Source organism: Bidens hawaiensis, unplaced genomic scaffold, assembly GCF_021521415.1.
Source record: "Bidens hawaiensis isolate Kalapana, Puna unplaced genomic scaffold, B.hawaiensis_p1.1 tig00015252_1, whole genome shotgun sequence".
Classification (NCBI taxonomy): domain Eukaryota; kingdom Viridiplantae; phylum Streptophyta; class Magnoliopsida; order Asterales; family Asteraceae; genus Bidens; species Bidens hawaiensis.
This window is the reverse complement of record NW_027492360.1, coordinates 353419-377836: the sequence shown is the minus strand read 5'-3', so window position 1 is coordinate 377836 and position 24418 is coordinate 353419. Positions and strand designations below refer to the sequence as shown.

Sequence of the window (24418 nt, the reverse complement as noted above, 5' to 3'; positions counted from 1 at the left end):
AGAACAACTTCGCCTACTGGCCCAAGCCCAAGCCCGAGAAGATGTTTTGTCTATATATATGTGTGTCTTGTTTAGGTTTGGTATCCAGAAAATAAGAGTATTGTGATATAGTTCATTTGTCTAGAGAGTAAAAGATAGGAAGTGTCGTGAGAGACGACCCGAGGTAGAGCTCACCTCGGGTCGGACGTGTTTCTGTTGATGTTACGGTATGTAACGTGTTTTGATTATTATAAAGAATCTGCAGATTTGTTTATCCCGTTCTTGTATTTGTTCGTGTATTTGTTCGTGTACGTGTTTGTGTTCTTCGTCTTGTACACCATTAACGAGTCCAGGAGGATTCCGCACTCCTAGACCTCGTGCGGATCTCGTATCGATCGGCGACGCCCCCGGGGGAACCTACAAGAAGGGAATAACTACTAACGGTGAACGTAACCGCATTCAGGTGAGTTTCTAGCCCCATTCCTTGTTATGTTTTCGGGGCTGTGTGCATACTCGATGTGATTAGTTAATACACTTACCTTAAGTGGTAAGTGTATGCCTATTTATGATATATGTGTGCTATGGAATAATGCTTGACGGTACATGAACGATCTTCGGATATTGCATGTACTATCAGGAGATAGTTAGATGATGTGGTTGTTTAGATATATGTTGTATGTATGAAGTATGTATGTTATAGAAAATGAGTGTGAAAGAAAGTATGTAAAATATATAAACAAGAAGGAAGGTACGATATGAAGGAATTGACGGTAAAGGGTGGCAGACCCTAATAATATCTGTGAAGAAGGGTGGTAGACCCTAATAATATCTGTGAAGGAGGGTGGCAGACCCTAATAATATCTGTGAGGTTATAGGGCGAGAGGCTCTTTAAGGGTGGCAGACCCTAATAATATCTATGAGGTTATAAGGCGAAAGGCTCTTTAAAATGTAAAGTATGTATGTAACGAAAGATAAAGTATGAGGTATGAAAGAATGAAAGAAAGTATGAAAGTAAGAATGAGAGTATATACTTACGTATGTATGAAAGAAAGTAAAGAATGACAAGTATGTAATATAAGAATGTATTGTATTCTGATTGTATTAACTAGAACTCACTCAGCGTAGCTGACTTTTAGTATGCACGCAGGTGAGTAGAATGAGACAATTAGCTTGAGAGGGACACGTGGTGTAATATCCTAATATATATATATATATATATATATAATAAATTAATGATAATGTTAACTTACGAACTAAAATCTACACATATATGTATAATTATGTTGTCTTTTGCATAAATGTGACTCTAGATTTAAATATATTAATGGAACAATGTGATGGATTAAAATATTTCAAAAATACTATGAATAATAAATAACAATATATATATATATGATCATCAGTCCAGACAAAGAAAAATATTTGCATGTAATCACATTGGGTTGTGACCTCTAATAAAATAAACATGAAATCCTACTTGTCAATTAGACTTCGAAGACCACAAAAAAAGAAAAAGAAAAGAGACAAGAGACTATACCCTATAAAGTAAAAGAATAATAATTATAATTATAATACTAACAATAATAATAAAAAAGGGAAAGAAAACAAAAGCCTGCACATGCAATTAAACACACTTCCTGCTCCATTAAGCTTCTCTGGCACATCATATCTCTGCCACGTTTCACCACCCTCTACCTCCCCAAGACAAACTCTCACCATATCACCCTTTGAGTTTCAAGTTTAAAAGCAGGCATTATTCCTCAATCTGAACACACCACAAAAATTCTCTCTTATTATTCTACACTAACCAAAGTATGATGCAAGAAGTTTAAATACCCATCTAACCCCTGCTGTTTTTCTTCTCTCAATGTGAGTAATCCTTTTAAACCCAAATTTGGTTTAATTTTTGGGTTTTCAAAGAATCAACAATATACAAATAATAGAAAGATTATTAAACCTCTGTTTTTAAAAAAACTCTTATTTTACATCTATTGTCTTATTCTTCTTCTTGAAATAATTGTGAGGTTGCTTTTGTGAAGAAATGTACTGTGGCCCAGCTTTCAAAATATTCTATTTACCCTTATTAAATTCACAGGTCTACAAAAGACATTTTATGGTTTTAATATAATAAATCTCTGAATATTTTAAAAAGGTTTTTCTTCTTTATGTAAATTATTCTTTTCAAAGTATTCGTACACAAGAGTAAAATATTAAACTTTTGTTGACTATAAAAAATAATCTATTTTAGTTGACATTTTATTATTCATGCACAAAATATTATTTTATGAACTTCAAATATGCATCGAACCATTATTATTATATATAATATTTTCACATAGTATGAGTGTATATTATTTTTGAATATTATATACTTTTGCTAAATATAATATACCTACACCACAAATTAGTCCAGTTTCAAGTAAATCAATAATAATATGCATACTAGAATCTAAAATACATGAGCACTATTGATCGTAGGCAAGTCGCGAGTTAGAGATCCAAAGGAAAACAATTACCTACCAAGAAGGTGAGTTTTCATAATAAATCCCCCTTTTAAATTATTTCTTTTGGGGTGGATACATGCTATAAATGTTTATCAAGTTTGAATATTTTTTTAAAGTGTATCTTGTTTAAAGTAAACGCATGCTAATCATTAAGTTTCTTAACTCGGGGAATATATACGTATAGTCATGGTACCGTTACTATATTTAAATGGCATTCTTGTGTGGAATGCGGTGCAGAAGGAGGTGTTGTGTGTTCATGGATGTGGTGAACTAAAAGTATATATGTTAGCAAATATTCTTGCGGGAATAAGAATTGATTTATCGGCATGTTATGTTTGTACTTTACAAGATGATACACTTAAATTGATTATTGTTTCCTACTCTCATGAACTCACCAACTTTATGTTGACACAAATCTTTTTGAGCATGTATTTCAGGGAATTAGAAATCACGAGGTAATAAGAAGCTAACTGAAGGAGCACTGTGTATAAATAAATGTTGCATGGGGTCACAATGTTGATTAAAATCTTATGCTTGTATTAAAAGTTTCCTTTTAAAAACAATCATGTATTAAATAATGTTTGTAAGATAAATAAATTATCGTTTCCGCTGTTTGGTTGATATCAATCGGTCACATTTTTAACCCCCGTCTGGGTGGGGCATGAGAGGTTGGTATCAGAGCCACAAGTTTTAGCGAATTAGGTAGAAAACCTAAGCTCTAACCAATTTTTTTTTAGATTTAACCATTTATCTCATTTCAGGTTAAATCATTTATAGGCACACACGAATAATGGCAGGAAGTAGAAATTCCGGAAACTCAAGAAACTCCAGAAATAACACACAAGAAAATGCTTCACCTACATATGGTGGTTTACCACCCTCTACCACCTTATGAGAGCTATTCCCATACCCAACACTACCAAGGCCAAAGCTCTTACGATCAATCAACCCAAAACCCCCAAGAATTCTACTACCCACCTATGGATAACAACACTAGTCTATACCAACCACCACCACCAGAATATCCAATAAACTACTACCAACCACCGGTAGGAAACCTCACTGAATATCCTCAACCACCCATCTATCAACCAATAGAAGACCCATATCAACAACCCATAATTTCTTCTTATCCCCAATTTCCCATAAACCCATATAGAAAATTTATACCCAACAGGAACACTTCCCGGCTACCAAGAACAATCCCAAGATTTCGACCCTAGTAGGTTCTTTCAGGAACAACAACCTGATTGGCCAAACAATGAAGGAGCCATAGTACCCGAAAACCAAGACATTATCGAGGTAGAGAATGTTGAACTCTCTCCTAATCATGTTGCTCAAGCGGGACTGAAATGTTACCCCACCTCCTCCGTCAACTCTTCACAAGGTTCTTCTGTAAACCGTTCCACCCATTCTAAAGGAAATAGACAAAAGAAAAAGAATCGCCACCAACCGGGCGAAGGGCCAAGTGAACCTCTTAGCCTTTCAGAACAACAATATTATGAATATCTAGAATTAAAGGCTAGATCAGAAAAATTAGAAATAAAGGATAAGGCAGAAATTTTGAGGAAATATAACGCGCTAAAAAAGAAAACAAAGGAATCCGCAACCAATTTGTGGAATAGTACTAGTCCTAGTCATAGTGAAAATTAGGACACTATGAAATTTATTTTTATATTTAATTTTATTATATGTCTCATTTATTTTATTTAAAAATGTGAAATCTTAAAAAAAATTACTAGCAAGTACAATCAAACTAAATCCTATCGTTTCTTATATTTAGAAAATGACAAAGAGAAACACTCAAATGCCATCGCACCTAGCAGGAGGTGACTAAGAAATAGAGGCGCCCTCCAAAAATACCCGAAAATGAAAGAAAAATAAAGAAAAAGAAAACAATGATGCCGACGACGCTATTCACTGCACTCAACCATCCAATGATAGTAGAGAATCTGAGACTGAATCAAATGAAATCGAAAAGAGGATAGAAGCTGGCATCGCAAAAGCAATACCATCAATTATTAAAAAACTTAAAGAAACCAATGAAGTTGTAACCGGTACGTTTCCTATCAATAACATTTATGCCAGTGTACTGTTTGACTCTGGAGCCAACAGAAGTTTTATATCCATCTCTTTTAGTCCATTAATTAAGAAAAATATAGAAAGACTTATTAAAGCCATAGAAGTAGAAACTGCTGATGGCAGTCTAACAAAAATCTCTGAAGTCATTAAAGATTGCACCATTAAAATCAATAAATATGAATTTCCTTTAGAATTATTACCAATGAAGTTAGGAGGTTTTGATATAGTCCTAGGAATGGACTGGTTAGCTGCTAATAAAGCACATATCGAATGCGAAAAAAGAATAGTAATCATTCAAGCTCCAGATGGAAATTCAATACAGATACATGGTGGCACGAAAGAAAGAAATGGTGAGATCATTTCTGGAATGAATCAATGTCCGAAAAGGGAATATATTGCTTTTATAATTTATTCCTTGGGAACTGAGCAAGAAAAGAAAATTGAAGACATTCCTATAGTTGCTAAATACCCAGAAGTATTTCCAGATGAGTTACCAGGGTTACCACCTGACAGGCAGGTAGGTAAAATTCAAAATTGATTTAATACCTGGAACAACTCCAATTGCTAAGGCGCCGTATCGCTTAGCACCAACAGAAATGCAAGAACTTATGAAGCAACTGCAAGAGTTACAAGATAAGTGTTTCATTCAACCAAGCTCATCGCCCTGGGGAGCACCTATTTTGTTCGTGAAGAAAAAAGACGGGTCGATGCGTATGTGCATTGATTATCGAGAATTGAACAAAGTTACTATCAAGAATAGGTATCCCTTGCCTAGAATTAATGATCTCTTTGATCAACTTCAAGGATCAAAATATTTCTCCAAAATAGATCGTCGATCAGGTTATCATCAATTAAAAGTTCATAAAGATGACGTACCTAAGACAGCCTTCAGAACTAGGTATGGTCACTATGAATTTCTTGTTATGCCTTTCGGGCTAACAAATGCCCATGCAGCATTTATGGACTTAATGAACCAAGTCTGTAAACCATATTTATATAAGTTTGTCATTGCCTTCATTGACGACATACTAATCTATTCAAAAAGCAAAGAAGAACACGAGAAGCATCTTCAATTAACTTTTCAATTGTTAAAGAAAGAAAAGCTTTATGCAAAATTTTCAAAGTGTGAATTCTGGATGAGAGAAATCCAATTCCTTGGTCATATTATCAATGAACGCGGTGTTCAGGTAGATCAAGCTAAGATAGAAGCAATCATGAAATGGGAAGTTCCAAAAACTCCCACCGAAATTCGTAGTTTCTTAGGTTTAGCTGGATACTACCGTAGATTTATCCAAGATTTCTCAAAAATTGCTACACCACTAACGTTGCTTACTAAGAAGTCGACAAAGTTTGTATGGGGACCAAAACAAGAGGAAGCTTTTAAATCTCTGAAGCAAAAATTAAGTAGTGCTCCAATCTTAGCACTACCCGAAGAAACTGAAGATTTCGTCATTTATTGTGACGCTTCATACAAAGGTCTTGGAAGTGTTTTGATGCAAAGAGGAAAAGTGATAGCGTATGCATCTAGACAACTGAAGCTTCACGAGAAAAACTATACTACACACGATTTGGAGCTCGGAGCCATAGTTTTCGCATTAAAACTTTGGCGACACTATCTTTATGGTACAAGATGTGTAGTATACACTGATCATAAAAGTTTAAAGCATATATTCGATCAGAAAATGTTAAACATGCGACAACGAAGATGGATGGAGTTATTAAATGATTATGATTATGAAATCCGTTATCATCCAGGGAAGGCTAATGTTGTAGCAGCACTAAGTAGAAAAGAAAGAGAAAAACCCCTTAGAATTCGAGCATTAAGAATAGACGTAAAAGTAAGTTTAATCGAACAAATAAAGGAAGCACAACAGAAAGGACTTCAAACTGATCATATAAGAAAAGAAATAATGGTTGGAAGAGTTAAATTGCTAGTTGTGGGAAAAGATGGAATTTTAAGGTTTGATAAAAGAATATGGATTCCTAAAATTAATGGAATACAAGATGTAATTTTAAGAGAAGCCCACAAATCAAAATACATGATGCACCCTGGAAGCAATAAAATGTATAAGAATATAACAAATGAATATTGGTGGCCAGGAATGAAAAAGTCAGTTGCATCATATGTAGAAAAACGTTTAACATGTTTACAAGTCAAAGCTGAGCATTAAAAACCATCAGGTTACTTGCAACAACTCGAATTACCCGTATGAAAGTGGGAATTAGTAACCATGGACTTTGTTACTAAACTTCCAAAAACTGGTCGTGGAAATGACACTATCTGGGTTAGAGCTGCACAAATCGGGTACACCTTGAAAACCCGAACCGGTTCGGAACCGGTTTTTTTCAACTCGGGTAGAGAATGACACCGGTTCCAGTCAGGAACCGGTTCGGTTCCCGACCCGAACCGGTGCCCAGATATGCGAACTTTTAAGAACCGGTAGGGTATGAACCGGAACCGGTTTTTACGTAAAAACCGGTTCCGCCGGTTTTTTTTGAAATTTAAAAATTAGAGCCGTTAGGAACCGGTTCCAACGGCTATATAGCCGTTTTTGACCGTTGGAACCGGTTTTTTAACTATAAATAGGGTATTTTCTTACTAATAATAGCAAGTTTCAAAACTATCAAACACACTCCAATTCCAAAACCATAAAACACACTACAAACCAAAATTAACCTTAAACCGACCACAAATGGCATCCAATGATGACGTTGTTATGGTGATCGAAACAACAAGATGCCCCGATGTTTGGGTCCATTACGATTTGTGTCTCATGACCGACTCACATGAGTTGGCACGTTGCAAATATTGCTCGAAGTTTCTTAAAGCAGGGTCCAACTCGACATTACGAAAACATACGAATAAGTATTGTCGAGAGAAAAAAAGATTGGAAGATAAAAAAAGGAAGTGGGAGAGTCGTCCGGCTCTACAACCCAAAAATAAGTATTCCCGGATTAAAACGACGGACTTTGTTTTTTATGTTTTAGTTGTTATGTTTAGTATCGTTTATGTGTTAATAATGTTTGTAATAGTTAGTTTTTAAATAAATAAAATGTTCGTCGTTATTAAAAAAGTAACAAAAATTAATCGAACAAATTATAATAAAACATATAGTACAATTCTTCTTCGTCGAAACAAATAATTTTACCAAAACAAATAATTAGTCGAACAAGTTACAAATAATTTTACCAAAACAAATAATTACAAGTAATGGAAACAAGTAATGGTGAAACAAGTAATGGAAACAAGTTATATATAGGTTTGGCCCAAAAACCGGTTCCAACGGCTATATTGCCTCAAAAACCGGTTCCAACGGATATATTGCCTCAAAAACCGGTTCCAACGGCTATATTACCGTTGGAACCGGTTCCAACGGCTATTTGGTGTCTAAAAACCGGTTCCAACGGCTATATTACCGTTGGAACCGGTTCCAACGGCTAGTTTGACTTTTTGTTTGACCCTTGAAAAAAAACCCGTCGGAACCGGTTTTTCCGGGTACGACCCGAACCGGTTCCAAATAATAACCGGGTAGGAACTGGGTTGGAACCGGTACTGAAATATATATAGTAGAACCGGTCCCGATTTTCGGGTACAAAAATACCCAAACCGGGTATTGTTCCAACCGGGTTGGAACTGGAACCGGTTCCGGTTCGGTTCCACCGGTTAGGTTCTGGAACCGGTTTTTTTGTGCACGTCTAATCTGGGTAATAGTTGATAGACTGACAAAATCTGCACACATCCTACCGATTAAAGAAAGTTTCGGTATAAAAAGATTAGCAAAAATCTATGTAGACGAAATTGTTTCAAGATATGGTGTTCCATTATCTATTGTGTCAGATCGAGACAGTCGCTTTACCTCTCATTTTTGGCAAAGTTTTCAACAAGCAATGAGGACACGTTTAAACTTAAGTACCACTTACCATCCACAAACTGACGGATAAAGCGAAAGAACCTCCAAACATTGGAAGATATGCTGAGAGCATGTATAATAGATTTTGGCGGAAGTTGGGACAATCACCTACCATTAATAGAGTTTTCCTATAATAACAGTTATCACTCCAGCATTCAAGCAGCACCGTTCGAAGCTCTATATGGCAGAAAATGTAGAACTCCATTATGTTGGGCTGAAATTGGAGAAAATCAATTATCAGGTCCCGAAGTTGTGCAAGAAACAACCGACAAGATCAAAGAAATTAGAGAAAGATTGAAAGCCGCAAGAGACAGACAGAAAAGTTACGCTGACAAAAGAAGAAGACCTTTGGAGTTTCAAACTGGCGACAAGGTAATGTTAAAAGTATCACCTTGGAAAGGTGTGGTACGTTTTGGAAAGAAGGGAAAGTTAAGTCCGCGATATGTTGGGCCATTCGAAATCATTGCTAGAGTTGGATCAGTCGCCTACCGTTTAAGATTGCCCGAAGAACTGAAAGGAATCCATGATACATTCCATGTATCAAATTTAAAGAAATGTTTATCAGATGAATCATTAGTAGTTCCACTAAAAGATGTCCATATCAATAAAAAGTTATACTTTGTTGAAGAGCCAATACAAATTCTCGACAAGCAAATCAAAAAGCTAAGAACAAGTAAACTACCATTGGTGAAAACCAAATGGAATGCTCGAAGAGGCCCTGAATTTACGTGGGAAAGAGAAGACGAAATGATGAGGAAGTGCCCACATCTTTTTACTCAAAAATAAATCTCGAGGACGAGATTCCAATAAGGTGGGGAGAATTGTAATATCCTAATATATATATATATATATATATATAATAAATTAATGATAATGTTAACTTACGAACTAAAAATCTACACATATATGTATAATTATGTTGTCTTTTACATAAATGTGACTCTAGATTTAAATATATTAATGGAACAATGTGATGGATTAAAATATTTCAAAAAGACTATGAATAATAAATAACAATATATATATATATATGATCATGAGTCTAGACAAAGAAAAATATTTGCATGTAATCACATTGGGTTGTGACCTCTAATAAAATAAACATGAAATCCTACTTGTCAATTAGACTTCGAAGACCACAAAAAATGAAAAAGAAAAGAGACTCTACCCTATAAAGTAAAAGAATAATAATAATAATAATAATAATAATAATAATAATAATAATAAAGGGAAAGAAAACAAAAGCCTGCACATGGAATTAAACACACTTCCTGCTCCATTAAGCTTCTCTGGCACATCATATCTCTGCCACGTTTCACCACCCTCTACCTCCCCAAGACAAACTCTCACCATATCACCCTTTGAGTTTCAAGTTTAAAAGCAGGCATTATTCCTCAATCTGAACACACCACAAAAATTCTCTCTTATTATTCTACACTAACCAAAGTATGATGCAAGAAGTTTAAATACCCATCTAACCCATGCTATTTTTCTTCTCTCAATGTGAGTAATCCTTTTAAACCCAAATTTGGTTTAATTTTTGGGTTTTCAAAGAATCAACAATATACAAATAATAGAAAGATTATTAAACCTCTGTTTTTAAAAAAACTCTTATTTTACATCTATTGTCTTCTTCTTCTTCTTGAAATAATTGTGAGGTTGCTTTTGTGAAGAAATGTACTGTGGCCCAGCTTTCAAAATATTCTATTTACCCTTATTAAATTCACAGGTCTACAAAAGACATTTTATGGTTTTAATATAATAAATCTCTGAATATTTTAAAGTGGTTTTTCTTTTTTATGTAAATTATTCTTTTCTAAGTATCCGTACACAAAAGTAAAATATTAAACTTTTGTTGACTATAAAAAAATAATCTATTTTAGTTGACATTTTTTTTATTCATGCACAAAATATTATTTTATGAACTTAAAATATGCATCGAACCATTATTATTATATATAATATTTTCACATAGTATGAGTGTATATTATTTTTGAATATTATATACTTTTGCTAAATATAATATACCTACACCACAAATTAGTCCAGTTTCAAGTAAATCAATAATAATATGCATACTAGAATCTAAAATACATGAGCACTATTGATCGTAGGCAAGTCGCGAGTTAGAGATCCAAAGGAAAACAATTACCTACCAAGAAGGTGAGTTTTCATAATAAATCCCCCTTTTAAATTATTTCTTTTGGGGTGGATACATGCTATAAATGTTTATCAAGTTTGAATATTTTTTAAAGTGTATCTTGTTTAAAGTAAACGCATGCTAATCATTAAGTTTCTTAACTCGGGGCATATATATGTATAGTCATGGTACCGTTACTATATCTAAATGGCATTCTTGCGTGGAATGCTGTGTAGAAGGAGGTGTTGTGTGTTCATGGATGTGGTGAACTAAAAGTATATATGTTAGCAAATATTCTTGCGGGAATAAGAATTGATTTATCGGCATGTTATGTTTGTACTTTACAAGATGATACACTTAAATTGATTATTGTTTCCTACTCTCATGAACTCACCAACTTTATGTTGACACAAATCTTTTTGAGCATCTATTTCAGGGAATTAGAAATCACGAGGTAATAAGAAGCTAACTGAAGGAGCACTGTGTATAAATAAATGTTGCATGGGGTCACAATGTTGATTAAAATCTTATGCTTGTATTAAAAGTTTCCTTTTAAAAACAATCATGTATTAAATAATGTTTGTAAGATAAATAAATTATCGTTTCCGCTGTTTGGTTGATATCAATCGGTCACATTTTTAACCCCCGTCTGGGTGGGGCGTGACAGGTGGCATGGTTGGATGAAGCTGGCATCTGAGGATTTTGTTATGATGTTTTATCACTATGTTTTATTTTATGTTTTAAAAAGACAAATTATGGATGCTTATAACGAATGATTGACTATTTTAGTTTCCGCGAAAGTTTTTAATTAAATCTGATTTTAGAACTGCGTTTATGAGTAAATCCAACGTCCAAATGTGAGGTACCGGTACCGGGGCCTTACAGCTTACCTATGGAGTTAATTGGGATCTACATCGCAACAGCTTCATTATGGTTTGTTGTTGCTATGGCATGGGATTTGTTTGATGGTTTCAAAAGGAGGCGCTATTAGTTTCCAGCCAAGATGTTTTCCATGAATTCGGTGATTATGACCATTTTAGCCGTGGTTATGAAACTGCCAGTTGACCTAACTATCCCTGATGCCGTCTCAAGTGGACCAAATTGCAAAGTTTGGAGGGGTTGCTTATATGTGCACGGTGATGTGTAACTTTATGCCTTCTTTGGTTGAGAAGTCACTCTTCGAAAACATCATAGGGCTGGCCATATTTGTTATCACCCTGGTTGTCAATGGGTTCATTCAAGTAAGTACACGTGTAATTGCTCCTCCGTCGTATTTTTGTCAAATTGGCGGCCTCAATTCATTATCAGCTATAATTGGTATGCAGAATGCAATGTACACCTTTTTGGTCAGCTTACTATTCCTAGTTATTATATCAATCTCCTTAGTTATAACTCCTAAGTAAATGGAGATTATATAAGCTAAGTATCAAACGCTTCGAAAAAAAACTTTAAACGATCAACATCTAGAGGAGGAAAACTATATAGATAGTGTTGAAAGTTTGAGAAAGCTTGTGGAAAGATCAACGATCATGGCCGAATCTCGTAGCCCTCAATTTGTTATGGCATACACCCCGTTATCTTGTGCCACGTGCGTCATTTGTGCAATTAATATGGTCGTGTACATATCTACGGTATCTATTTTGTGGTCTAAATGGTCCACTGACTGCCATTCGTTCTTTAAGGAAATAGGTATGGATTCTGAAGGATGCAACTCCGTTTATAAGCGGTCAACAATACTCATTGCCATTATACAGACAGTTGGAATTCTCCTGGGTTCAATTGCTCCAATTTGCAGATGTTTATATGATTCAAGATTTAGATCGATCTCAACTCAAAATTTGAAACAGTTTGCAGTGCTTCAAGTAGAGGATATTTGGACTCGGCAGATGTACGGGTGGAAAATCATTCGTTTAAGCTTATTGTCAAGTGTTGGTCCTCGATCAAGAGCTAGTGTCCACGGTTTGAAAAACCTCATTCTAATAATTTGTATTGGATTTCAGAAGGCCGTTGTGGTATCTTGCAAAGTTATCGGGCTCGTTCCTATTGTGCTGGTGAACTTTGTCCAATTCTCTTTATATTACTTAAAGCCCACCGGCTCAAACACCGCTAATACAAATGAAGACCTTAGCAATTATGTTTTGCTAATTGAAGGGGATACACAGCTCACTCAAAGAACATCGAATAGAATTGCAAATTCTATGAAGTGTTTTAATAAGAAAGCTGAAAAGAAACAACACGGGAATCTTTTGAATCTTCTTGGACAACTTGAAGAACAACTTGATGCATCAACCTGAGTGGTGATATTTGATAATGGCCTATTTCCCTCTCAACTTTTGGTTGAACCTGTCAACAACCGGAGCTTACAAATAGTAAGCTTGACATGCATTGTCGTTGTCATCCCGAACATCCCAATGGACTTAATCGATAACATGCTCAAAAGTGTTGCCGAGGGGCTTTTGTACACTCATGTGGTGGAGGAATACTTAAACAAGGAAGCTGTTTATGTAAATATTCGAAAGGCGACGGTAGACACGTGGCACGAGATTGAGGAAAACCACAAGTGGTTGAACACTACTTTAAAAAGAAGTGCGTATCAAGGTAAAACGCCAAGGAAGGTTCTTCAGTCGTTTGCTAATAAAGCACAAGAAATCGTGAATACATTTAGCGCATCTACATGTGAAAAACCGTGGAGATGGCCTTCCCACGAAGGTAATCCTTGCCACCTCCATGTTTTGTGTTGCAAACACGGTGATGCATGCCTATGACAGCGAAGATTTGGAAATTACTGAGCACGAGATGTTTGAAAAACTATCTTACATGATTTCTAACATAATAGCAGCGTGCCTCACAAATCTACCACGTGTCATATGGTTGAAATGCGATGAAAAAAACGTATCTAGTGTTGCTGGTGCAGCGGACCTTCTTGGAAAGGCGTCCAAAATAGTTGATATACTTTAAAGGCGTGCATCGAATATGGATCAGGAGAAGATGGCGTATCTTGTTGAATGGCGTCTTCATTTAAGACGGCCTTAGAATGCATAGCATGGTTATCTTGTATAAAAATATTCTTAGAAAGGTGTTTGTGTTCTAAAATCTGTTCTAATATTATGAATAAATTTGTTTATTGTTACGTGACACTCGTGTTAATTTTTGGTGTATTTATTGAGATATGGTTTTGTTAATAAGGAAAGTGTACTTAGATACAAGTGTGTTTGATAAACAAGGCCGGCCCTGAGAATTCATGTGTCCCGATGAGCTGGAAACAATATGCCCTTTAAGCTATAACAAACTAAATGATGTAAACGATTTTTTTAAATGACGATTAAAGTTATAGTAATAAACATAACAATTAGCAAAAATCATGATATTAAAATGAGTTTATGACCCAAATAGACTATAAAGAGTTTGGGTATTATAAAATAATGGGTCTATAAAAGTTCGGGTATTCTAAATGTACATATAATATCGAAGTTTTTTAAAAACTGTGTGCCCCAAAAAACACATGCCCGGTGTATTACACGGGTTGTGTCAACACTTTTAATTATAGTTTATCATATGGTGCAAATAAACTTTTAATTATAGTTTATTATATGATGCAAATAAAAAAGTATAATTATAAGTAAATAATAAGTTCCTAAGGAAGTTATGAATTCACAATTTAATAAGTTAAAAAAAATTATTTGTACACAATATCGCTCTATCACAATGTATGTGGAAAGAAAATGTCCTCAATAAATTATTTGGGGTTTGTTTGTATGCTATATATAATTTATTTTTTATATGCAACCCGAAAATGATGATATGATGTCACGTTATATATAAAAACACACACGCACATAAGGTATTGAATTTAATTTAGGCTAGACAGAAACAATAAATTTATGTCATAACCGAACAAATGAAAACGTATGTTGTGCAATATTTATAATTAAAATGAACGAAAGCATAACAAATAACCACTCACCGATCAAAACCCGAACCGAAACCAATCACAACTTGCTTAAGAAACCGGTTTCAACATGAACCGAAACCGGTTTTGACTTCCATTGACCAAATCAAAACGATTTCAACCCAAACGGGTTTTGGGTTTAAACTGATTTGTGCACTCTAATCTCCGCGCTCAAATTTTCAATTTTCATTTCACTTTATAGCCTTAATTAAGCGAAACTAACTCACTTTGGATACAATGTGACATTTTCCGACTTTTAGACTCCTTTCAGCATCAGGCCAATTATTATTTTGGCTAATGGCTATACTTAGTTACATAGAAAAGAAGACCGAATAAAATGTAGAGATGCTCTTCTCGGTATTTAAATAAATAAGAAGAGAAAAGAACATGATAATCAAATATTACCATTGCATTGAGTGGTAGATTCCTTTGGTGCTCCATGATCTTTTGGTTTTAAGGGTCCGAAAATGAATTGAATATATGCTAATAAAGATTATCATATCCATACTTTAGGGAAAAACTTAGTGCACTTTGATTATTATTATTATTATTAGATTTTGGCCATAATAAACAAAAAGAACTATGCATTTTTCATATGTTTTCAGTCAAAACTCTGCTCCTATATGCTTCTACTATTTCTGCTATACTTTGATACAATCTATAGTTTATAATTATAAACCTGCTGTTTTCTTCTAACTTGTGAAGTAGCATATTATTCTGTGCTCTTAGGTTGTAACTTAGTTAAAGACAAATTGGTGGAAACCATAAGCTTGCAGTCAATAGGTTTCGTTAGATACGCATCCATCCCGACCTCTAAACATTTAGCTTCATCCGATGACATGGCATGTGCTGTCAATGCAACAATCGGGATATGCAAATCGGTTCCCGTTTCCGCCCGTCTAATTGCTTTCGTTGCTTCATAACCGCCATCTTTGGCATCTAATATCTCAAAAATATCATTCAAATCAGAAACTATCACATAACAATATAAATTATAAATACAATTTTCATTATACCTGACAATCCATGAGTATCAAGTCATAAGGTGGCGGGTCCCGCATCTTTTGCTGAGCTGTCATGCTGTCTTCTAAGGGACTTTGTAAAGCTTCAACAGCCTGCAATCCATCTCCCACAACTGCCACCATGGCACCCATTTATTCAAGCATTATAGTTGCCACTCTTTGGAGTATCGGTGTATCTTCTGCAAGCAAAATGCGTACGCCTTCAAGCGACTTTTGAACATTAACGGTCTTCTCTGCATACTGCACGCGTTTCTCCCGCGCATTACCATTATTAATCGCCACTGGAAATGACTCATTTGCCCCTGGTTTGTTCCTCTCTGAACAAACTTCAGTTAGTTCAAGAAAACAGTTGTTTACAATTCCATATCTTGAAGAAGAAACCGCACGCCTTGTTTCTTCAACTTGAACTATTCCTGTTGAAGTAGAATTAACTGACTTTTCAGAGTTATTTGAACTTTCCGGATCCGAATGCACATTATCAATTTCAAGAAGTTCATGCGTTTCACCATCACCATGTCTTAAAGAAATGATCATTTTCTCTTTAATGGCAGCTTCCAGTATCTGAACTAACTTTGATTTGTATAACGGTTCGTTTACCATCAACAAATGTCCTCGGTTATGAAGCTCCATTTTAATAGTGTTGGATGTATCATGGTTTAAAACCCATGCAAACTTTGCTCTTTTGTTGAACATGTCCAGGAAATTGAGCTGTTCTTTCCATATATCCGTGCTTATATTAAGCAGCCCGATATCAATGACTAGAAAACCGAAGCCTCGATTTCCTGCTTCGTTATTGGTTCAACTTTTGAACATATGAATGTTAAGTTTTGGGTATACCGTGAAGGTATAAACAAGTCTTGAAGTATGTGTGTGAGCTCGTTCCATTCACAGGCGTCCCATGCGTGTACTCCAATTTTAAATAACCATTTGGACAAAATCATCCTACCCATACTTCCATTTAAAGCAAGCACTACCTGCAATTACATTACAATTCATAAGTTGTGTTTAATTATATAAAATGATGTAAATATGTGAAAAGAACTTTGCTTACCTTTAAGTTATGATCTGCATACTTTAATTTGTAATTTTCTGGTGGTGTATCTACTGGTGTACCGAGCAGTAGATAAAGTTGCATGAGGGTCCCCGGTCCATTCTTCTTCACAACTCTAATTTCTCCACCCATTTTGTTAACCTGTTAATAACATTATTATTGTTGTTATTAATCTTTTTTCGGACCTAAATCAGTATGTCCTACAAGAAAAACCGTTTATCTCACCAGAGTTCTAACGATACAAAGCCCAAGACCAGTGCCACCATGCCTGAAATTATTCAAAAAAATTAAACAAAATGTATACAAAATATACGGGTCAAAGTTGGGTAGTATTGCTTACAATCTAGTTGTTGACGGGTCAGCTTGTTCAAAGCTTTCAAATACTGACTCCCATTTGCTTGGATCGATTCCTATGCAATAATAAGATAGAAACATTACAAATCATAATCGTCTTTTGAATAATAAAAAAACAGAATGTATAATGTTCATTCATTCATTAAGTAAATTTATACCGCATCCAGTATCATCAACTTCGAACCAAAGAATCACTTTGTTGTCCTTCTTGCAAGAACTTTTCTCAAGCAAAAAATTACCATTTTCGATAAAAGAATGTGAATCTTCACACCATCCTCTCAGAATAATGTATCCTGCTGTAAGTCAATTTCCAATTTAGCTTTTGTAAGTAAAGCTTGATAAAGTTATTAAATAGAACATTGGTCTTACATGTTGTAAATTTGATTGAATTGCTGATTAAGTTAGCAAAAATCTGAACAACTCTAGCAGAATCACCTTGAACTACTTTTGGCATATCATCTGGTCACAAACATATTATTAACCATTAAATAAAGATTAACATGATAATTATGCTGTTATGACAAATACCCGAGAGATCTATAACTGTTTCCACATTGTGGTTTTTGCACTGCACGGAAAACATATCGACTAGTCCTTCAAGTTCTCGCCCCATGTCAAATTCAGCTTCCTCCAGAACCAGTTTTCCTGATTCAACCTGCAACTTATAAGTTATAACTCTGTTATGATAAAACTTAAACATAGCGAGAAAATGTTATAAATTTTTTTTATGATGTCACCTTGCTAATGTCCAAAATATTGTTAAGAAGCCGTAGAAGAGCGGTTGAGCATCTACGAATTTGGCTAACTGTTGCGTATTGCTCGTTTGTGAGACATTCATCAGATATGAGAATGTCTAGCAATCCTATGACTGCAGCCATTGGTGTTCTCAATTCATGACTGTCAAATGGTAACATGAAAACCATGCTTTGATTAATAGAAACAATGTTAAAAAGAAGAAGAAAAAGATTTAAGGAATTCGGTAAAGCACTCGCCTCATATTCGCTAAAAATTGGCTTTTGTAGTTGCTAGATGCCTCTGCTTTTCTTCTTGCATCCATATGGCTATTTAAATCTGCCCTTAACTTCATTTCCTTTGAGACTCCATTTGTCAACACAAATATACAAACACATCCTATAACTAATATACATACAGATGCAGATATAAGTATCATTAATGTCTTGAAAGCTCTCTCATCCACCTTCCCCATTATGTATTTCCTTGGAACTATTAAAACACCAACCTATACATTACATACACATATAAGAATTCGATAACACACACATATATATATAAAACTCAAAAGAGATAAGTAAAGGTACCATAGGAAGTCTCTTTAAGTTCAAGAAAAACGAGTCGATGTAGTAGAGTCTGTTGCCTAATTTGGCTTTCTCTATATGAACCTCATGGTTAGGTGGTGGTTTCTTCCCATAGGCTTTTAGCAGCCACTTGGCTCCCGCTTGTATGACCGGGTCTTGTGAGTCAACCGCCATCATGAGATTGGGTCCACTCGTCGAGTTCCTCAACAATGGAGTTGACGAAGAAGTAGCCAACAACCAACCCTCTTGAGATGTCAAATAAATATGACCACTATGAAACTCAACAAGCTCTTTCATAAGCTGACCGACGCTATACAACGAGGTGGTCACACCCACAACCGCCACTATACTCCCCTGAGCCGCATCCCGGACAGGCATAGCCGCTGAAAGCAAGGACGAATTCGTAAATTTACTCACAGCCACATGCCATGAGGCTGCTCCATATGGCACTTGAGACATCCCTGCAATATTAATCAACTCGTCTGGAGGAATCGCCTTTTGTTTCCCAATCTTCTCACCCGTGTCAGGATCTAGTGGTTCTCGGTACCAGACTGCTGATATGTTACTGTGGATCGTTTGATCGTTCCACCCATGATGAGACGATGACGTGTTGACATCATAAAGTCCCGCCATTGTGTAGTTTGTTAGATCATTGTATATGTAATATGTACTGTTGTCTCTTGGATCCCTATGAAACGCTTGAACAAAACCGTTTTTGTACTTTATTGTTATCGAGTTAAGAGCTCGATGACTTGCAAATAATGCCCATGTGACCTCTCTCATAACTGCATACACCTGATGAAACAAGTTAACAAATTACAAGATTCACATTAGTTTTCCATATATTTAACGAAAATTCAAATAAATTAACATAAACCTCAACTTGCTCTGCTTGGTTTTCTGGCTTGTTATACTTTCTGATCACAAACTCAGAGAGCTTAACTTGAGCTGTAGTTATTTCCACAGTAGAATTTAAAATACTCCACATACGTAACACGGGCCGTTGTAACAACTCATACCGCAAACCGTATGCCAAAGCATTTAATGATGTTTTTGTGTACAATCTAGTGAAATGCCATGTGAGAAGTGTAAGCAAGCCTATAAGAATTGCCAACATTACCTGTACAAACAGATTTTCATTTAGTAAACAAATTTTTAAATTATTTTGTTATTGAAACATACCATGATCGCGAGTCGAGCGACAAAGACACTGTAATATGATGACAGACAATTTGCATTATTATGTTGAAGGTCATCTTGTTCAACGTCTCGGTGCAGACCTCTTCGCCTGCAACGCGAGTGGCTTCTTTCCTGAAGAAACACTAAGTGACCCTGGGCAGATTACGGATAATCTGGGGGTTAAGTAATGTTTCCCACGAGGATAAGGTCCAGCAAAGAAGGTTGTTCTTCAGGTGACCTGCAAAACAGACACCCTAAGCTCGTCACTGAGAAGGGGGGGTTCCTCCTTGTGACCACCCTCCGGCGTGAGAATCAGACTAGATTGCTCTGAATATAAGTGTATATTAAGAGATTGCTAGAGAAGATAAGATAATGATATCAGATGATGTCCTTACCATTCCAAGGTGTTGGAGTATTTATAGCCGAAGGTAGGTTTCCTAGAAGGTACAGCCGGCTGAATAGTATTCCTGTTCTACCAACAGTGGGCTACGCACAAGCCATGCTGGTTGGTGGATAGGCTGCGGCCGACAGTGACAAGGTCGGCTGTATACTGTTCCTTTACTGCCGGCTATGCACTGTTCCACCAACTGTAGGCTGCGCACGTCCCATAGTAAGGGTTGGTGAGTAGGCAGCGGCTAATAGTGAAACAGTACTAGAGGGTGCTCCTCCTCGTACTGTTGTCGGTGAGCTGTCACCCTGTGATTGGTTCATGGGCTGTTCTGGTCAGATCGTCTGTTTTGCCCATACCTTGGCAGGTATAGTACAAAAGATCTTCCAGAAGCATACGGACTGGCTCATTTGGGCGGGAGTATTCCCGCCTTGCTCATTCCTTCAGGTGACTACTGAAGTAGCAAGAGTTAGTGCCTTGTGCGTGTAGCCTTGCTATTAGTGCGGGTAGCCTTCCCTGATGGCTTGTATCCGCAACTGCGGGAACAAGCGGGGTACTTCACCATTGGGAGGCTTTCCCTGCGGGTACAGCTGGCGTACTGCGCGTAAGGTCTTCTCTGAGCATGGTGGGTCCTGCGGAAGCAGTTGGTCGTTGCGCAGACGTCCCTCTTCAAGGTGAGTCTTGCGGGTCCAACTGGGCTCTGCTGGGACCTACCTCTTCAAGTCCCCCCAGTACAATGTTCTTCTCATGAATTATTAATAAGTGAGGTGAACTTTTGGACTAGCAAGGGGTTTTGAAAAGGGGTTTTTAGTTTTAAGGTTTTCCGTGGGGATTCTTCCCGCGGTTTTCCTAATGTCACGCAGAAATTCCCGACTTTTCTGCTTGATCTTTGGGTATGAAGCGGGTAGGTCTGTAACCTCCTCGCAAGTCAGGAGCGTTGAGTCCCACTTGTGTGGATTCTCCATGGGGTTTTGGTAGTTTTCAACATAGTGATCAATTATGTTAAAACCACCAATTCCATCTTGGAGTTTCAAACAATATAGTTCTCGACGTTCCCGCCATGCGGGGATGTTATTCCTGTTTCCGCAAGCATGGCCCAGAAGATCCTTCTTGGTTTGAATTCCCTGCGGAGCGCTAAGTATGTGAAGGGTTTTGCCTTGACACTGTACCCGCATTCGTCTTACGGTTACTTTACTTCCAAGGTATTCCTGGCGTCAATTCCCTACGGGTGCTAAGTATGTGAAGGGTTTTGCCTTAACACTATACTCGCACCTGTCTTATAGTTACTTGGTTGCCAAGGAAAGGAGTATTTTCCCGCTTTTGAATCTTTTTGAAATTTTGAAATTCGAAGAGTTGGTGAAAGGATAAGAACAGTCCAAACTATTGAAACGTCGTCCGACGGTTTCTTCTGACAGTGTCAGGACGTGCAGGAAGTTATGGCGACGTGACAGTATATGGTCATTCCAGGCGCTTTTTCAGGCGCGTGGGCGCGAATTTTCGGGCGCGTGGCCGCGAAATTACTGGCACGCGTCCTTTCAACAGCTGTTGCCAGCTTGCTTTTTGCCACGTGTCATAGTTTCATTGCACCTGCGATTTCTCTCTCTTCCGCATTAAATTCATCGCATTAATTGCGATTAGTATATAAAGGGGGAGAGGGTCCTTTGTAATCCACACTTTCACTTTTCTCTTCATCTTCAAAACGATTTCCGGCGAATACTCACCTTTTCAGTCGAGCATTCTCTTGAAATCGTTCTCTTTTTCATACCTGCAAGATGTCTTCTGCTAACGATCTTGAGGCTACAGCCCAGGAGGCTGGGGTGTACGCCGAGCACCCGTCATCCACGTCCGACAAGGATGACAAGAGTACTGCTGGCGAGTGCCAGTGTGCTCTGCCTGTCGATCTATATCAGTACATCGTCAGGAAGTTCATGCTCGAGTCTCTCGAGCCTGAGTTTCCTGAACCTCATCAGACGGTGTATGATGCCCCCAGAGGCAAGATCGAGGTATATGCCGCATTCTTTGTCTATGGGAATCTTAGGTTCCCTTTGACAAAGTTTGTGTACCGTGTCCTAGAGAGGCACGGTGTACACCTGACCGAGGTGCACCCAATGGCGATCGCGAAGATTCGCCACTTCGAGTGGGTGTGCCGGATTCTGGGCGTTGAGCCCTTCGTCGACCGCCTGATGACCTTCTACTCTTGGAGGTGCATCCAGGGGTGGTATACTCTCATAACCCGGATCAAGGGTTTGAAGATTTGCGCAACCGAGCGCAGTCTTTGTTCATGGAAGCGGGAGTTCTTTTTTATCTCCGCTCGCGCCATCCCCCTTGCCATGAAGTTCAAGAATGGGCAAGCACTCCCCAGCCTTCATGCCTCCAACTACCAGGAGGCGGAATGGTTCTCAAAGATATCTCGAGTCCAATCTCCGGTTTACCGCTTTGCGGAGTCCGGGATGGTGATGCTCGGGATGAGCCGGGTGTGGAAGGATGCGGACGCGCAAAAGATCCCGATCGTCCTTGAATACGGTTTGAACTCTGTCCCTTACGGTATGCTCTGTCTTCTTTGTTTATATAGGTTTGTCTTCTAACTGTTTTTCTTTTACTTCAGAGGGGAACGACTTGCAGTCGCTCCTGTATCCGCGGGAGGCTGATAGTCCCGCTCGGATGGGTACTCGTGCTCTAGATGAGAACGAGTTGCCCATCCTTGAACAGACGGCGGAACGGTTCGTGGAGGTCTACCCGCCAGGCCACGAGATCCTGAGCGCCAGGCGGCCAGGTAAGGCGTTATTCAACCCTCGACCCCTCAATGCTGAAACCTCTGCTGGAATTCCTCTAATCTTGTGTTCTGATGAGGAATCCGCAGATGGTCCTCCGTTGGTGCGGAAGAAGAAGGCTGCCGGCGGGAAGGGGAAGGCGAAGGTAGCCTCCACTGCCGATCCGGCGCCTCGGTCTGATTCAGAGACCGAGAGCGAGGAGGTGGCGGGGAACCCTGATGGTGATAAGACCACTGCTCCGGAGGCTGCGACGACTGTCACCTCCGGAGAGCCCAGGATGATGACGGTGAGCGGCGCAAAGAGGCCGGCTCCATCGGGTTCGTCCCCGCCTGTCCGCACTTTTAGGCTCAAGAAAACCCGTAAGTACAAACTTTATTTTTAACTTCATAGCTTTCCATCATTAATACTTATCTTCCTTGTGCAGGCGTGGATGCTACCGCATTCCCGGGTGGAGCGGGGAGGAGTACCTCCGGACCCATGACGGTAGGCTTGGTCAGCCTACCTGAGGCGACGACTCAGGCGGCTGCGCCTGTTTAAGTTGGTTCAGTTGCTCACCCAGTTGAGCCAACTGTTCCAACTGTAATGACATCACCGCTGGCTGTCAGTGCCATATTTACCGCATCTTTCACTGAGCCGGCGGTTACTTTTTCTGCGGACTCCGCAGCGGCGACCACCGTTGTGAGTTCACCTACGGTGAGTTCACCTCCGTTGGTTTCTACTACCGCGGTGGCCTTCACCATACCTCCTCCGTCATCGGCAACGACGGCCGATCCTTCAGGTATGCATGGGGCTTCTCGCCAACCTCTGCCTCCTTCCCATCTACCTGACCTCTTGGATGGATTTCCCTTGGGTTCAGGTGATGGGTTTGGCGGCTATCGGCCTGTTGTTGACCCTACAGGTGCGTAGGGTTCTTTTGGCCTCTTTTTTTTTTTTTTTTTTTTTTTTTATATATCATCTTTTCCTAACTGCTTTTTGTTTTTTGCAGTGTCGGATTCCAATGAAGTGTATGTTCCACGATGGAACATCCGCCGAGGAACAACCCTTCGCACACCTGTGGAGTGCGTGGAGTGGGCTCGTCACGCAGCTCCCAGTGGTGCGTTGGGGGAAGCCATGGCTAGCTACCAGGAGGGTAGGCTAACCAATGAGCTTCGGGTTCTCCTGGCCCGGATGCAGCCGCGCGTCGAGCTGCTTTGTCGTGAAAACGATAAGTTAAAAGCAGCTCGTATCCAAGAAGTAGCTCAGGCGCGGGCTGTCCGGGAGGAGAATAGGAGGCTCTCCGCCGCTGCTGCGGAGAAGGAGAAGGCGTTCAAGGCCCTTGAAGTTGAAGTTCAGGCCCGTCTCGAGGCCCGTTCCAAGGCTGCCCAAGCTGTTAACGAACAGCTTCGGCTGGCTAAGGAAACTGCTCGGAACGCAACTGAAAGGGCCACCAAGGCTGAAGCTGTTGCTGAGCCTCTACGCCTCGAGAATGAGGAACTTAAAGCCAAACTAGAGGCGCTCCAACAGGCTCATGATGCCTTGGCGATGGAAGACGCGAAGAAGCTCCAAGAGATCCTGGACCAGTGGGGGGTGCTTGACCAGACTGAGCGGAAGCTAAAGGGCGTTGAAGAGGCTGCGGCTAAAGAAGTGTTGTTTGCTAATCTCAACAAAAGTGAAGCCGAACGCGCCCGTACCCAAGCTCAAGCTGCCCTCCAGGAAGCTCTGGTTACCAAGGAATGGCTTCTTCGAGAAGCGTTGTCTCAGGTAAGCTTAACTTCATAATGTCTTTACGCTTT

General features: G+C 38.5%; 2 protein-coding genes and 1 pseudogene across 3 annotated transcripts; 2 read left to right on the top strand and 1 right to left on the bottom strand.

The window, feature by feature from the left end:
• Positions 1–6796: 6796 nt before the first annotated feature.
• On the top strand, positions 6797–9262 carry LOC143548822 (uncharacterized). The gene is made up of 2 exons (XM_077039895.1): positions 6797–6870; positions 8617–9262. The coding sequence occupies exons 1-2, from the start codon at positions 6797–6799 to the stop codon at positions 9260–9262; spliced, it is 720 nt and encodes a 239-aa protein (XP_076896010.1).
• Positions 9263–12145: 2883 nt separating this feature from the next.
• Positions 12146–12910, top strand: LOC143548821 (uncharacterized). Its single transcript, XM_077039894.1, has one exon. It carries the CDS (start codon positions 12146–12148, stop codon positions 12908–12910), a length of 765 nt encoding a protein of 254 aa, XP_076896009.1.
• Positions 12911–15175: 2265 nt separating this feature from the next.
• On the bottom strand, positions 15176–23400 carry LOC143548820 (histidine kinase 1-like; annotated as a pseudogene). Its single transcript, XR_013138019.1, has 14 exons — positions 23389–23400; positions 19491–19619; positions 19186–19428; positions 18312–19103; positions 17985–18232; positions 17730–17889; positions 17521–17647; positions 17362–17451; positions 17151–17288; positions 16979–17048; positions 16864–16906; positions 16639–16779; positions 15582–16561; positions 15176–15504 (listed from the first exon to the last, which is right to left on the bottom strand). The product of XR_013138019.1 is annotated as a histidine kinase 1-like (transcript).
• Positions 23401–24418: the final 1018 nt, after the last annotated feature.